This window comes from Mus musculus, chromosome 1 (assembly GCF_000001635.26).
Source record: "Mus musculus strain C57BL/6J chromosome 1, GRCm38.p6 C57BL/6J".
In the NCBI taxonomy this organism is placed as follows: Eukaryota; Metazoa; Chordata; class Mammalia; order Rodentia; family Muridae; genus Mus; species Mus musculus.
In genome coordinates, this window is record NC_000067.6 from 62,753,492 (window position 1) to 62,770,059 (window position 16,568).

Below are 16,568 nucleotides of genomic sequence, written 5' to 3' on the forward strand. Positions count from 1 at the left end.
GGCACAGCCTTGAACATTCCCTTCCCAACTCTGTCTTGGTGTTCCCAGTGGAACACTGCAGCTTGCCATCAGAGGAGCACCTGGCCATCTGCAGAGAGAGGGTGCTCCTCAGATGCAATCAACGGGTTAAAGCACAAAGCTTTCCTTGAGCAGAGATGCAAGTTGTCAGTTTAAAAAAAATCACAGGTCCCCAAGGGATATATATAATATAAGCACAGTCCTGGAAGGGATGGAGAGAAGTCACCCAGGCCTTGCACTTGAGCAGATAAATGTCCCCTCACTGCTTCTGTTTTTTTATTGGGGATGGTTATTCCTTCAATTAATAATTTGAAGATTTTTTTTTCAAAAAAAAAAAAAACATCCTCATGAATTCTTGTCATGATTCATTCCTTTTGTGGTTTGTCATTTTGTTATTCTTGTTGTTGTTGTGTAAAGATTAGAATGTGAATCAGTCTTCAGGCTAGGATAGGACATTGCTGTCCAAAGCCATGCATGCAACTGCATGATCTAAACATGGTTACATGGGCTCTGAAGAGGACAGGTGCCCTTTCCAAGTTCAAGTCTCCCAGTTTGTACATCTCCCTCCATTAGGACTGAGAGGAGTCCAGTGTGCTGGGTAATTCAGTTTGTCCCTTATCCATTTGTCGTGGGATGAGCTCAGACCTTTAGCCTCTGCACTTAGGAAGCTGGAGGGAAAATTTCATTATGCATGCGCTTGAACCTTTCTATGTCAGGCTGCCGTTAGCCAACTTCCCTGGGTCTCCTGGGTGCTGAACTGTCTCAGAGCTGAGGCCAGCCACCCTGGCGCTGCCAACCTTGGTGCTGGATTCTTTGTGCTCCTAGGCCAAGGCTGAACACGGAGATTCTGGGAAAGAAAGGGAAACAGACAGAACATTGGTGTGGCTGCCTTAAAAAAAAAGTGCATAGACACTGATATCAGGAAGCTCAGATGCAGAGGCCTCTCATGCCCTGATGAGGCATCTGCCTTCATCCCTCCCTGCATCTTCCATGAATGGTGTATATGATTCCTTTCCAGCCTGGGTCCCCAAGTGTCCTCCTCTCCTGTCTTCCCTGATGCTTTCCTGTCTCAAATCCTGAAACCCTAATCCTGTTAGTAGGCTGTGTTCCAGGGCTCAGTGTCTCCATGGGAGTAACATAATCCTGCATTAAATGTAGAGGCCCCACAAGGCACACACAGATGGGGATGGACACAACCCACCCTCCGCCTCTCACCCCCCCCCCCAAAGAAGCAGCCTGATGACAAAAACAGCCTTACAGTAGGGGAGGAGAAGGGCAGAGGCCATCACGGGCACAAACGAGCATTTGGTTATTAAAGAGCTCCTTTGCCCTCCCCTCCCGCTCCCTTAGATGGAATAGATAGATAAATAGATAGATAGATAGATAGATACATACATACATACATACATACATACATACATATGTACATACATACACAGACAGACAGGTCTGCAAACACACACACATACACACACACACACACACACACACACACGCATGCACTCGCACAAATGCATCCCTTTTAACTGTATCTCACTAAATCCCCACATTCACCAAAATGAAGGCAGCTTGCTTTAAAATTTTCCTTATGGCCTTTAAGGGAAATTTTCTAAGGGAGAAAAACGTTAAGACTATGATTTACAAACAGGACAGGAAACAACAAAACCCATTCCCTTAACATCATTTTCCCCTAGTGCCAAGGCCCCTCTCTCCCTCCACCTTGCCTGTTTGGTACATCAAATTAATTAAATGAGATGCCATTCATTGATTAACCATTTATTTTTTATGGGCAGATGTGATGGCTGGTTTAGAAAGAAAAAGTGAGACAACACAACGGGGGTCGGGGTGCTTCTGTTCCCACCTCAGCATAAGTTACTGCTGTTCAAAGTGACTGTGGCTTCCCAGGTTCCCCCACCTTCTTCTTCTGCCTGCCCTGCTCTCCTGGAAGCTGAGAGAGTTCAGGTGCTTACAGCCACATAGAAGTAAACAGTAGGCTGAGCCATATGTAGAGAAGAGACAGGTAGAATATGGAAGCTCTTCTCACTCTGGGCACCACGCTCGCATGGAGAGCAGCTTGCCCACCAGTGGGCATCCTCACTTAGGAAGCTTGCACAGCTACTAGACCTGAATGGTGTCCCTGCTCTCAGGTGCTCAATGGCCTTCCCAGAATCTTCTCCTTCACCTGTTAGGTGGGCAAAATGACCCATTGCATCTATACCATCCCAGACATATGGATGCTGCAGCAGAGATGAATAGTGTGTAGGATAGGCTCTTCAAGTAGGCTGCAAAGCTCTTGTCCGTACTTTAAAAAAGAAGTCCAGCGAAAGTGACATGACTACGGCTAGAAATGGGAAAGAAACAGGGCAAGGAGAGCTTAAAAGTCATCACTGATCCTGTCTTGCTCGAAGAATGGAAATTTATATATATATATATATATATATATATATATATATATATATATATGTGTGTGTGTGTGTGTGTGTGTGTGTGTGTGTGTGTGTGTGTGTGTGTGTTTTCTTCTACATTATATTATATTGTTCATAAAATCCAAGCCTGGATATTGTGAGCACAGTGAATCTGTGTGGACTTTTCCTGGGGGTGTTTGATGGCTAGCAGCTGATTTACTTGGCAGGCCCTTCCCCTCCCCCAGAGGTGCACATCAGAAATCCATTCCGTGCTGCCGGGCTTCAGCTTCTCTCCCACTGAAAACAAAGCAGAGGCCTCAAGAATCAATCTGAAAATGTTGGATTATGTTCAGAATTCAGGGAGGCACCAAATGGATTACCAAGCCACTCTGTGCCCTGAACCGGCTTTTGGACTTGGTTTACACAGATGCATTTCAAGAAAGCTCTTTATTCAACATAGCTCCTTTAAAAACCAAAACGAATCAAAACAATAACACATATATGTATTGAATTATCAACCTCCAGAAAGATAGAGTCAGATTGAACACACTCATGGTTGTCCTTTGGGTGGTTAAGTAACTGTAGTAGTCTTTGAATAAATTGTATATCTCCTTCAACTTGTAGCTTTTTAAACAGCTGTTAAAATTCGATCATTGTGCTTGAATGTCTATCTGGGTATAAGATACATGAGCAGTCTATAGCATTTCTAACATCTTACTGCCAAGATCTGGCTTGACAGTATTTGAGCACAAGCAGGAACTAGGAGTGAGTGGTCTCTTAAACTTGAACTCTTCCCAATTGTCCAAAGGCCAATTTACCATTTGTAACTTAGTTCCTGCTCCAACATTTGACTTGGGCATTGTACAGGCACTGGAGAAGGTCACCAGGGCTGGTAGGTTCTAGTATCTGCCTGCAAGCATCTAATGACTTTATCTTCCTAGAGGAGAAATTAAAGTATCTAAGGTTATTGATCTGCCTATCGTGATTTAGTGAATCGGCAGAGAACAGGGAATAAAACCAATTTGCTGGCACCACTTCCCAGGCACACCACCCCTTACTTTCCATTGCCTAGACTGGAAGCCAAGAATCCATCTTAGGGAATTTGATCAGAAAAACATATGACGGGTGATTCTAAAACCACAGAAGCATTGAGAAAGTCATAAAGATGTATAATATATGATAGCATTTACTAGCTATAAATAGGGGGGGATGCAAGGAGAAAAATAGAGACCTTGTAAATCCATTGGGTCAGGAGAAATAGAAACTGCTTAATATTTCATTAAAAATGGATTTTCATAAATTGTACTTTGATATCTTTGGGCCAAAGGCAGTGCATAAGGACTAAGGCGTTGTTATTCATTACTCTTGGTTATTAATAATTTGAACTGTTATTGAACCAACACATCAACAAGGTATATCCTGCCCGTGAATGGAGTATTCACCATATGTTCTGGGATTGAATTAAATATCCAAGGCAATTGCCCACAAAAGCACTTAGGTTGTTAGGAACAATGGGTCATTCAAGTGCCCTTTTACAAAGTGGATGTTCTGAGAGGAGTTCAAACCATGAAGACTCTTGTGGAGAAAGGCTTAGAGTCTGCTGGCCAGCCAGGGCCTAGCAAATCAACTCATACAGAGCCCCCACTTAACAGTGAAGGACATTGTGGCCCCAAGGGAGACGGAGATATTTGCCTACCTTATGAGCTAATTAGCAGCAGAGCCTGGCTCCAGGCTCCTGATTACGTGACAGGGTTTGTTTTATTCTCTCTGCCACACTCAGAGTGAAAGGTGTGGAGAAATTTTCAGAAGGATGATGCTTCCCCTGTAGAGAGTCTGGACTCAGGGCAGGCAGAGATGCAAGGTCAAAAGCCAAAAAAGCAAGCAGGAAGAAACTAAACTTGGAAATGTGAAGAATAATTGGAACCCAAATTCAACGGGGGCATTGTTTGCTTCCAGAGATTGGGAAAGAATGAGCAAAATTGAACAGCAGACTAGAACTCCATGTGAGACACACAGATCAGTCATGTGCTTGTCTCTCATCCTGACTAAATCTACTAGCGGTGGAGTTTGAGGGCCTTCATTCAAAGCTCACGGTCACATGCGCTCAAGGGGAGATCATCCTCTCTTGGCAGGTGCATCCGAGTGTGTGCACTCCAGGGCCCACGTGCGGTACATTTCTGCCTACACTGCCCACCTCTTAGGATACTCCAGGTAGTCAATCATTTTTCTAGGAAAGGAGGGTCGAGAGTTAGGCACAGAGGTATGTATGTGCTTGCAATCCCAGCACTCAAGAAGCTAAGGCAGGAGGATCTCAAGTTCAAACTTGACTAAACTACATCATGTATTCTGGGCCAACTTGAGCCACAACGTAAGACTCTGTACAGAAAAGGCAAAAGGAAAAGGAGAAAAACAAAACAAAACAAAAATAGGTTTCCTAGAATTTTATGCTAAGGCTGAGAAATCAGGGGTTTCAGATAAGATAAAATTGGATATTAAAAAAATGCATAAAACATGCTGTGTTTCTAAATGGTACCAGCATGGTGTGTGGGTTGTGAATTAGCAGCTGTGTGCAAGTTCAAATCCTTTCAGCTCTCCAGTTACATATTTATGTGCCAACCAAAGCCACCTCCAATAGGAACTGCTTAGTATCTCCTGATGAAGGCCACACACAGTCACTATCACCATCCTTGGGGAACATCCAGAGGTGGCCCCCATTGCTCACAGCACCCATCTAGAGTCAGCAAAGCATTTCATTTGCTGCTCCCTTGCCAAAACAAAACAAAACAAAACAAACGAAGTCTCTGTTGCATGCTAAACTCTAGAAGAACTGATTTATCTCTTTGACTTGGATTCAGTTCCTCGAGCCCTTTCCTCAGCGTGGTAGAATCATTGTCAACATGAAGGAAGAAATGCAAATAACAAGGCCAGGTCTTTCCTGGATCTGGTTCTCCACACAATGATGAGGATCTGAAAGGGTCAGGTGGCTCTCCCCACAGGCCTCCTGCCAAGTGCTGGTTCTGGGATGGCTCCCTGCAGGTCCTGCCTCTTCCTAGCCTTGTCTCTTCACTCCCTGTCTGCAGTCACAGTAGGGGCAGCAGAGGGATCAAGCCTGGGCAAGAGTGGTCCTTCTCCCTGTTAGAAAAGCTGCAGAGGGGGACATGAGTTGCCTTAGGATCCAGCATAGGAGAGCTGCCTAGGGAGAAGAAGGAACAGTGAGCAGAGTGGTTGAGCAGAATTCTTGCAGATTTGGCGGGTTTCATCTTGGGGGGTTAGCACAATGGACCGAAGACACCCATTTCGTTGTTGTTATTGCTTCGTTTTGTTTTTGTTTTTGTTTTGTTTTGTTTTGTTTTTTCCTGTGTAGAGCAAGCTGCTTACCTAACTTCATTTGGTTATGGTGGGTATGAAGACTCCTACTAATCTGTGGAGGGTTCTTAACTGTCTCTATTTTGACCTTAGCAAATAGAAAATGTGGAGGGATCAGGGTTGCCAAATGGTAGGGTTCACAGTTTACAGAGCCCATCACTGATTGCCTATGTGCTTGCGTGGTACTCTGCTGCTCCCAAAACCACTCTACAGTGGGATTGTAAACTCACCATGGAGTCACATCACTACACTAGCCTGTGACTTTACTTCTGTTCAAACCATGATGGGATCTGTGGGCATCATGACTCCTAGCCACCAGCTGGCATGCTAAGCTAAGGGTTAACCAAGGACCCATAGATTGGAATGTCACAGATCCACACAGCAGTTCCCTTGTAAGTGTGATACTCAGTCATTGTGTTGAAAGTGTCTGGCTTCATACATGTTCAGCTATACTAGTTTTCCGTCTCTCTTTGCCCCAACCTGTCTGTGGCCTAAACACAGCAGGAGAAAATGCTGGTCCAGGAAGATTGACCGTGCGTAAATACACAAGGTCCTGTAGTTGTTAGATGTATGGCAAACATGACTTAGAAATGACAGTGGGCTGCTTGGTTTTTTCCATCCACCCTTATCCAGGGAAACTAAACTCACATATTCTTGCTCTAGTTACTTATTTTTAATGAAGAACATACAGATACATGAGGTCCATATGGCAGTTATTGATTTGGGCCATCTGGTAAGCCAGGGCTTGTGCCTACCATGTTAGGTCAGAAGCTACTCCAAAAAGCCTTTCCTCCCATAAGAGAGGCCCCGGTCAGCTGGGGACAGGGATGGATTTCATTACAGGCTGGGGGCTACAGTAAGAGGAAGCTGGAGCACTACTCTTAAGAGGCTGTCTACAACCCTGGCCCTACAGTAAAGAGCATAGGGAACCAAGGAAAGTGTTGACTGACAGGAGGTACAGGGTAGAAGGCACCTCTCACCCGCTTGCTCACTCAGAATGGGGAAGTGTCTAAGGAACTAACAAAAACAAAGGTGAAGGGCAGTGCAGCTAGAAACTGCCTGTAAGTAGCCCCGTGTGCCTGCCACAGGAGGAAGAGGGCGTGTCAAGTTCAAGCTAATGTGTGAGGTCTGCTGGCCCTGACAGATGACATGTCTACCTCCTTCGTAATGACTGTGCTTTTCCCCTTCTCTTTATTAGCTTCTGAAGTGTTTTCTTTTTCAAATCTCCTTCCTCTGTTTGCTCTCAGCCCAGAAGCAAAATAACCCTTCCTTCCTTCCAAAACTTTTTTACAAAGTTCATCCTTTGTTTTCCAGTTAGAGCAGGATGAGAAACTTAATTTTTTTTCCACAGTGATTCTAAAACGCCCAACACAGCAAAGCCACTGGTGATGTTTAGGCATGCGGAGCCTTCCTGCCCCTCTCAGCGGCGACTGCTCAAGGGTTCGCTTTGTAAACAAGGATTTCAGTGACACTGCTTTGCGTCTTGCTTTGCAGATATTCCAAGCGAACAATGATGCGACCGAGGTGGTGCTAAACAAGCTCCACATGCCACTGCTGACTCGGTTCATCAGGATCCGCCCGCAGACGTGGCATTTGGGCATTGCCCTTCGCCTGGAGCTCTTTGGCTGCCGGGTCACAGGTGAGGAGCAGGAGCGGCGGTTCTGGTGAAACATGGAAATCAATTGCTTCCTAGGATTCTACCCTCCGTTTGAATCTATAAGGTTGTGCTTATGTGACCTTTCCAAAAGGAGTGGCTCAAAGGCTCAAGCCCTACCATACTTTATCTGTTCATGTATTTATCCATCCATTCATCCAATATGTTTTTTTTTAAGCCCATGCTGATTTCTACTGGTTAAAAGTTATTGAGTTATTTGATGCCAGAATGCAGTCCACCATAAGTGTGCTACCTTTTATTATTCTTGTTGGGATTCTGTGGCATAGGTGTTGTCACTGTCCTCGCTTTGCACAATAGGAAACCAAGAGTTAAAGAACTAAGTCCCCAGTTAGTGATGGTGCCTTGGTAACCTAGGTAACATGAGTTTCAAATAATGCCCTCTGCTGCCTCATGTACAAACCAAGATCTAGATGAGGCACTATAGACACAATGGGAGAATGCCAGACCCAGGCCAGTATAGGCATACGGAGAAGTTGAGTGGATAAATTAATAACAAGCAAGATGGTAAATAAATGTAAAATCAGAAAGCTATAAAGAATATCTGGAAACGGAAAGGGACTCATGATCCCTGAAGTGCTCTACAGAAGACCTGACATAGCCCGGCAGGTCAAGAAATACTTCGGTGAGGATGAGTTACTGAGGTCAGAGGGCAGACAAACCAAATATTACCTGCTGAAGAGTGATTAGAAAGCACGCTCAGCAGTGATGGCTGCTTGCTTATTGGCACTGTAGCAAAAGAATGGAGAGACAGTGCATAAGGACTATTATCTGAAGGAATAATGGTTCTCACATGGGCTAAGACTCAAGGGCTGCACAGTGGAGAACACCAGAGTAGAAGCTGAGGCCTTTGGGAAACTGGTACAATGGTATAGTTGTACAACCATGGTGATTAGACCAGCAATAGTATGAATATTTACAGGTCAGTCATCTCCACTCTGAACTCCACCTAGACAGGCAAGCTGCTTCCTTGACATGGAAGGATCCTCACTGCCCATCCACCCACCTGCCTACCTCTCCTCACCCCATCTCTGTCTAAGAGCACACCATGGAATGACCCTGCTTAGGGTTTCTGGTTCAAGCACGCAGTCTCTGCGCCTTCTCTGAATCTTTCATGACTCTCTCCTGTACATTATGCTGCCTGTTCTTCATAATGCCTAAGAGACTCTGTTGAGGACATTAGACTCTGAAAGGCAATAACTTACCCCTAATCATCATCCATCCAGAAGGTGATAGAACCAAGACTTGTACCCAGGCTACCACAAGCTCATCTTGTAGGCAAAATGATCTTCCACTGTGCCCGCTGTCCTTGAGAGGGTCAGTGAGGATCTGGTGTTGTGGATAAATTGTGCCAACAACACACATTCTCAGAAGCCCTGGTCAGAGCCATACATTCAGATAGCTAACAGCCACTGTGTACTTAGGTGTACCAGCCTCTATTCTAAGGCCAGCACAACAGGTAGGCCCCACTCAGAGCACTCCTTTAGAGTCGGGGGGTTCGATGTATGGAATAATTAAATCACTTGACCAAAACTGTACAACTAAGTAAGCTGCAGAGTGAACATAAAACCAGGCATTCTGAGTCCAAGTTCAGGCTCCGAACCACAGTTCAAACTGCCTCAAAATGCAAGATAAAATGAATAAGCATGTGACCTGACGGCCTGACAGTTGCTTAGTGGGTGGACTCCAATTAGTAGGTCTCAGCCACGACTTCTAGTATCCTCCTTGTCTCTCCTAGATGCACCCTGCTCCAACATGCTGGGGATGCTCTCGGGCCTCATTGCTGATACCCAGATCTCTGCCTCCTCCACCCGAGAGTACCTCTGGAGCCCCAGTGCTGCCCGCCTGGTTAGTAGCCGCTCTGGCTGGTTTCCTCGGAACCCTCAAGCCCAGCCAGGTGAAGAATGGCTTCAGGTAGACCTGGGGACACCCAAGACAGTGAAAGGGGTCATCATCCAGGGAGCCCGAGGAGGAGACAGCATCACTGCCGTGGAAGCCAGGGCGTTTGTACGCAAGTTCAAAGTCTCCTACAGCCTAAATGGCAAGGACTGGGAATATATCCAGGACCCCAGGACTCAGCAGACAAAGGTAGGTCATTTCCCAGAGGGGTTAAATGGGGTACAGAGAGTTGGGGTGCTGATTTCTCATCTAGTAGGTATCTATCAAACCCCATCAGCACAACAAATCAGGTATCATCCAAGAGGCAATGTTGCGCAGGGCCTGGTTGCTTAAGTTAGATTTGTTCTTAATTCCCATAATCTTTCTACAAAGGTATTTTTGGTCACTCACGTTTCAGAGATGGCAGAACTAAGGCGTATGTCATATCCAGGGTCACACTGTATGTCGGTGTTTGAGCCATGATTCAGAAACCAAAAGTCGGACTTCAAACCCAGATACCTAACCAGTGTCTAACATGGGCTGCTTATGAAATTTGGTAGCCTTCAAAGCCTCTTCTGGATGAAGTTTACATGAAACAGGCCCGACATCCCAAGGGGATGTGGTTGCTGGAGACCAAACTATAGAAACTGGGAGTTACTTCCAAAAATAACTGTTTTTCTGAATGTTACACTCCTTCGTATTTTCTTAGTCTTGATTGCTCAGATCTTTTCCTGCCTCTCACACTGAGTTTGAAAGAAGAAAGAGAATCTTATGCTGGGATAGAAGTTCAGGCCAGAAGAGCCCATCCCCAGCCATGGGAGAAAGGAAGGCTGACCCTCACCCTATATGCAAGGAGGCCCAGATGGGAGAGGACTCCATGCCTCTTCCCTCTTTAGAGTCATCTCCTGGTAGGCCAGGCTAGCTGGTCCTCTGGCTGCAGAAGTGCAGGGTTCTTAACAAGAAAGGACTCCTCCCTACAATAGCCAAGGTTTTGCTTTCTGTATGCACAGGCAAGGGCTAAGTGGAAGGTTTTACACTGATATTAACTTCTAGATCACAACTCCAGGGCCTCGGAAAGACTTAGGGTTTGGAAATCAGACCCTTCAATGAGTAGTGCAGGAACTGGACCACAGATTCCCCAGTGACAGCTAATCATGACTCATGAAGAAAGAAATGATCTTGGCCAGTTTCAGAGCATGCCCTGTCCTGCGCCCCTACAGTTGGCTGATACCCAGGCATCCCTGAATGTAACCACCTCAACAACTGTCCTCTCCCAATGTGAGGGACCCCACAGTGGCTCTGGATGGGATCCCCACGCGGCTTCAATTCTGCCAGCAATTTTACACATTGGTGATCTCGGAGAGGTTTCTTTTGGTGGAATTGCTGCTGATAGACAAGGGTCCAAAAGACGATCTCAGGCCATCAGTTTGTAACCAAGAGGACACCATTAGTATCCTAAAGAAGGAGTAGCCATTTTCCTTTCTGACTGTCAGTAAACTGGAAACTGCTATGTATTGGGATCCTTTTGTCCCTGTGCTTCAGGGAATTGAATAACCTGAAAGTTATTCGTCCAGGCAGGCATGCATCATACCACCAACCATACCCTATCCCATTCAGGATCCTTCTACATACAGACTTCCAAAGCATTAGGAAAAGAAAACACTTCTTTAAAAACTGAAAACTAACTAAATAAATAAATAAAACAAGGAGTCTGGAATGGTAGATACAGCCAACCCTGTCTTCCTTTTTTTTTTTTTTTTTTTCTGGCCAAGGTCAGCTTAAATCTCATTTGGAGCTTAGACCTCCCCTGACAATGGCCACTCTAATGCTCCCTGATTTCCATATCCCACGGTCCCTCATGGACTTTCCAAATGAACAAAGACCTTGGCTTGAGATAAAGCTCACAGAGGGTAATACTACCACACATCAACCGTGAAGCTGACTCCTGGGTTAGGTGTGCTTGGGGGTGTGCTTGGGGAGGAGTCCCACACGGGGGCTGAACAACCTGTCTCCTTGCAGCTGTTTGAAGGGAACATGCACTATGACACCCCTGACATCCGAAGGTTCGATCCTGTTCCAGCGCAGTATGTGCGGGTGTACCCAGAGAGGTGGTCGCCAGCAGGCATCGGGATGAGGCTGGAGGTGCTGGGCTGTGACTGGACAGGTAAGGGGGGGGGGGTGGTTCCTCTCCATGTCTTTCTCATTTGATCTTGTGATCTTGGTATCCTAGGAGGGGGACAGAGGTAGCCAGCCCTCGTGAAGGTAGATATCACTGGCTACCTGCTGCCTGGTCTCTGCTATATTCTTGGACCTCCTCTGAGCTTGGAGAAATCTCTCCAGGGAAGCATTTTGTCCTTTATCAAGGATCACGTCAGTTCTTCAACGGGAGTCTCTCAAAAACAAATCATAACCACCCACCACCCACCCAAATTCAATTAGACCCCAGCTCTTCAGGCCAGGGGGCTGTGGCTGTTGATTTAGGAAAGAAAAACCCTCTCATGATAATAAAGTAATCCGTTTATGCCTGAATCTGGCCTCCAGATGTCAGCTCAGAGGCAGCATTTTCGTTTCAAAGCTACAGCTGTAAAAGGCATCTTCGCTCAGAAGGGACAGTGGTGCAGGGGTGCATCTTCCCAGGCTGCAGCTGGTCTCCTGCTCTTTCCTCACCCACCAAGTAGCACAGACCTGGGGCTAGTGCCTCCGTGAATTCTCCTTGTGAGGGTGAGGCCCCGGAGCTCCCTCCTGGAAAGACCAGACGGTCCTGAGTCAGGCTCCACCTAGCCTCTGGCTCCTGACCCTGCTTCTTCCTCAGAGCTGGCACAGACTGTCAAAAGGAGCTTCTGGGAGTCACCTGAAGCTCATGTCCCACCCAGTGCCAGCAGGAGCCTCCTGCAGGCTGTGCTCTCCTGCCCCTCCCCACCAGGGCCCCGGGTAATCCCATTTTCCTATCTGCCTTACCTGTCACTGGTGGGATGGCATGAAGGATTAATAAGGGCATGTCAGAGAAGCGCTTTGGGCTCCCAGGGAGAAAAGTGTTGCGGGGGGGGGGGGGGGAGAGCTACAAGAGCCCAGAAGAAACCTGGGCAGACGTACTGGCCAGGAATGGGGCCCAAGTTCACTTCTAGGCTTGGAAGTGAAGACACTACCTACCATGGAATCTATACTAGGAGGGAGACTCACATCTCGCCCCATACACACTTGTAAGGGTAAGGCTGAGTTCCCCAATGCCTGAATGTGTGTTAACTGTGCCTCACCAGTATGGAAAAATCCACTTCAGACATAAACTAGTTTCATTTACCCACCTTAGACTCCAGGTTTAGACTATAGAGTTTTATCCAGAAACTTTTAGGCTAGTGGATTCCACATTTGATCATGTGCTTCAAGTTAAATGGCATCGCCGTTGCAGCTCCTTTCATTGGCAAGCACGCACACACATGTGCACACACATGTGCACATACGGAGAAGTTCTTGAGCTCCAGAATGATTGCTACATTCAAGCCATTCCCTGGCCACCACTAGGTGCAGAGCCTAGGACAAATGACTTCATCTTTTACCTGGAAAATGGGGGTGGCATCAAAACCCTGCAGCTGTTAGAAGAATGGTGTGGAGTAATGGTGGGCAGGATTTAGGATGTCGCCCATCACTGGCAGGCAGGTTACATACAGATGTAAGGGAAGAAGGGGATCCCAGGCAGTGCTCGACCTGTGCGCATCCTGCAGGATTATAGCTCAGACATTTAATAAGCTATCATAACCCATTTCATTGATTCCATAGTCTACTGATGAGTGTGATACATGGTTCAAAAACAAACCACAGAACTCAGCCTACTGCCCTAGTTTCACAGACTGGGAAACTGAGTCTCAGGAAGATCATCCAGTGGGCTGAGAGCCAAGTCACACTTCCCTCTGGCCCCTTTGCCTTCTGTGCCGTGCGTGCCTCTCCCAGGCTGGCCTTGCTTGGTGACCAGCAGGACAGTTACTGATGTCCTCTTCCCTCATTGTCCCTCCAACCCCAACCTGCCCCAAACTGCCCCGGTGACAGCAACAGGTTTCCCATTTCAAAGGCCAGCCCTGCTCTTGGAAGATCAGAGCTGGGGTGTGTTTCCCTCTGCCCAGCCTCCCAGTCTTTGAAGTCTCTGACATCTGGTTTTAATTTTGGAGGACCACTGCTGTTTGGTGAATGGTTACCTCGGAGCACCCAGTACAAACAGTGGGCACAGAGGCGGGCTCCTGTTTCCTCAATTTGCCTCCCACACCCTGCCCACTTGTCATGTGATCGGCCCCTCTCTATGTCCCTGGGTTTCACTTCATCAGCTCCCACCAACTGCCCAGCTTTGCCTGAAACTTCCGGTCCTTGGTACACATTCTTCTAGTTTTTAAAATCGCCATCTCTGTCGATAATTCACCCTTGGTTCCTTTCTTATTTTTTTTTTCCCTGTCCCAAAAAGGATAACAGAAAAACGAAAGGGCTGGGCTGAACCAGTCTGGCTAAATAATTTAACAGGCCTGCTTTACCCGTTAGCCAGTTTGTTTAGGTTTCGAATGATTACTTCTTGCCTTGCCGCCCATAGTTTGCTTTACAATTGAGTTTGAGATTCGATGACACGGTGACAAATTTGAACTCACAAATTAGGACGCTTCGAGGTTATTTGTTATTTACTTTGAGCAAAAGGCAGACACGGCAATGGGAAACACGAAAGGTTATGTGCGTAGTGTTTAATAGCAGAAAGGTGGGAAGTCGACCGTGAAAAAGCTTTTCAGCATATTTACCCATTTCCTCAGCTCCTGGCTTTACTAAATAGTGTCCTGAAAGGTGCCCCACAAAGGCACCTTAATCGTATGCAACAGTGCAAAGGAGCATGCACAAAGACAGAAGGACGGTGCCCTCACCTCTCCCCGGCATCTTGTTGAAGGACACCTCTAGGAGACACTCACCACTCTGTAAGACAAAGCTTTTCAGAACCCTTCCCACCCCACCCAGGGCCTGACTCACAACCTCATTCATTCCCCGAATAGTTGGTGAATGAGTGACCCAGGGAGCAACTAAACAAGTGAACGAACGAACGGATGTGTGAGTCACCTACCTGGCCCAGGTGGGAACCGACAGCCTACAGCGTAGGCTAGGTTTATTGTGTGTTCCTTATTATTAACACTGCTTATGAGCTACCAGCATAGAAAGTTTTCCCAAGGAATGCTAGGCTTCCCTTGCTGGGGGAGGGGCTTTTGGAAGAACCAGCCAGAGTAGGCTTTCTGCTCTCTGGACCTTTGTCAATTGAATCAAGTCATGGTGCCTTGGTGGTGCCTTTGCCCACTACCACTATCTCCACCATGCCTGGCTCTTTTGGCTGTGGTCAGAACGGTAGCTGTATCCAGTGGGTGTTTTAACTTGTCAGACCTTGGCCAGAAGGTTTAGGCCAAACTACTTTCACCTAGCCAAAGTCTCTTTAAATCTCTATGTTCCCATCTGTCCCTGTCCATGAAACACCAACACAGCCTGGACTTCGGCTTCCCAAGCTGCTGTCACACATACAGCTTTGGTGACAAGTGCTTCTGATTATTTGATCCGTAGGTGGGCCCCAAGGACCAGATTGTTTTAGAGAGTTCATTTTGATTCCAAATAAATCCTGTCTGGCATAGTGAAAGGGTGTGTTTTGAGAAAGCAGGACCAGTACGACTCACCAGCAGCCATGAAGCGGCAGGCTGTTGGGGCCCCGTTCCCCACGTAACAGAAACCAGCTTCGTGGTGCATGGAGATGTTTCTAATGGCTTTGGTGGGCTACATTCATTTTGATTGTGTGCCCTGACACACTGGCCTCTGAACAAAATACCCAAATGCAGTTCAGCTTCACTATGGGGTCAACATCACCCAACCCCCCATGGTTGCTACTTTTGTGCTGCCCTTAGAGCCTGCAGTGTGGGGTTCGTGTCCATGGCTCTTGAAGCTTCTGCCAGAGCTCTAGATTATTATCCAACCAAGAGATCCTTGCTCCACCAACAGCTCACAGGGTGAATTTACAGCTCTGTGGGCATCTTCCCTGTCCTCCTCACAAGGCCACGTCTAGAGAGAAGACTTCAGGTTTTTTTGGGGGGGGGAGGGGCACATTGTCCCCTGCTGGGTGGCAGTGCAGCCTGCTGCAGCAATTATCTTTTCTCTGGTTACCTTCACACAGACTCAAAGCCCACAGTGGAGACGCTGGGACCCACCGTGAAGAGTGAAGAGACTACCACCCCATATCCCATGGATGAGGATGCCACCGAGTGTGGGGAAAACTGCAGCTTTGAGGATGGTAAGGATTGGAGTGAACATCATATTTCATCTTGGGTGGCGTGGGTACGGACCAGGCAAGAACTTCGGATCCCTTGGTTGGAGGTCCCTATGAACTTGCAGAAGGATTCAGGGAGGTACCAATACTCAGAGGCCTGAGGCAGTGGTTACTAGAAACACTCAGATACTGTAAGCGTAGCAGGCATGGTTCTACCTGACTATATCACATCTGCAGAGATCACACAGGCAGAGGCAGGCTGTGAGGCTCTGCAGCCAGTCCTTCACAGCCCCAAGGGGTCTTAGTGTTTGGATCATCTCTTCACATGGAAAATCTGTATCCCCCTCATTTTATCTTCTAAACACACCCAAGTTAGATAAAGTCTGTAACTGAAAGATCCTAAATGTAAGGTCTTACTCTTTCGATCCTACTGTTCATCTCCCCGTATATTAGGGCATTGCTAAGAAACCACGGCTTTTACTACACCTGGTGTTTTGGGCTGGACTTTTAAGTTTGACAGCCTCGATTTACAGTAAATTATTGATCATTATTAAATGTTCATTAAACAAAAGGCGGGAAGATTGGCAAGGAGACTTGAGAAGAGATGCAGAGATGTAAATAGCTGTTGAAACCCCGGAGCTTGCTCACAGCTGGGAGGCAACATGGAAAACTGCCTGGATAGTAGGGATAGCCACTAAGAAGAATGGGAGGAAAGCCAAACATTAATGCTGAAGTTTTGGGAAAGAAAAATGATAACTTAATGCACATGCTTTGGGGTGTTGTGTGGGTAGGGGATACTGTTAGTCAGGGTTAGTTGAATACAAAATCTTGACATTTTAATGAACTTGTTTTAGTCTCATAATGAGAAGTAAAGAATCTTCCAAGATGGTGTCTGAGACAGAGAGCTGGAAATGAAACGCACAAGGAGCTAATGCAGAGCTTTAAATTCAGAGTTAGCATGTCGGGA

General features: G+C 46.7%; 1 protein-coding gene across 6 annotated transcripts in view; it reads left to right on the forward strand.

The window, feature by feature from the left end:
- Nrp2 (neuropilin 2) overlaps positions 1 to 16,568 on the forward strand; it is a 115,376-nt gene that overhangs the window by 50,175 nt on the left and 48,633 nt on the right. For all 6 annotated transcript variants that reach the window (NM_001077403.1, NM_010939.2, NM_001077404.1 and 3 more), the window contains exons 8-11: positions 7,284 to 7,428; positions 9,200 to 9,549; positions 11,359 to 11,503; positions 15,509 to 15,625. In NM_001077403.1, the coding sequence (NP_001070871.1) occupies positions 7,284 to 7,428; positions 9,200 to 9,549; positions 11,359 to 11,503; positions 15,509 to 15,625 (757 nt within the window). The remainder of the gene's footprint in view (positions 1 to 7,283; positions 7,429 to 9,199; positions 9,550 to 11,358; positions 11,504 to 15,508; positions 15,626 to 16,568) is intronic.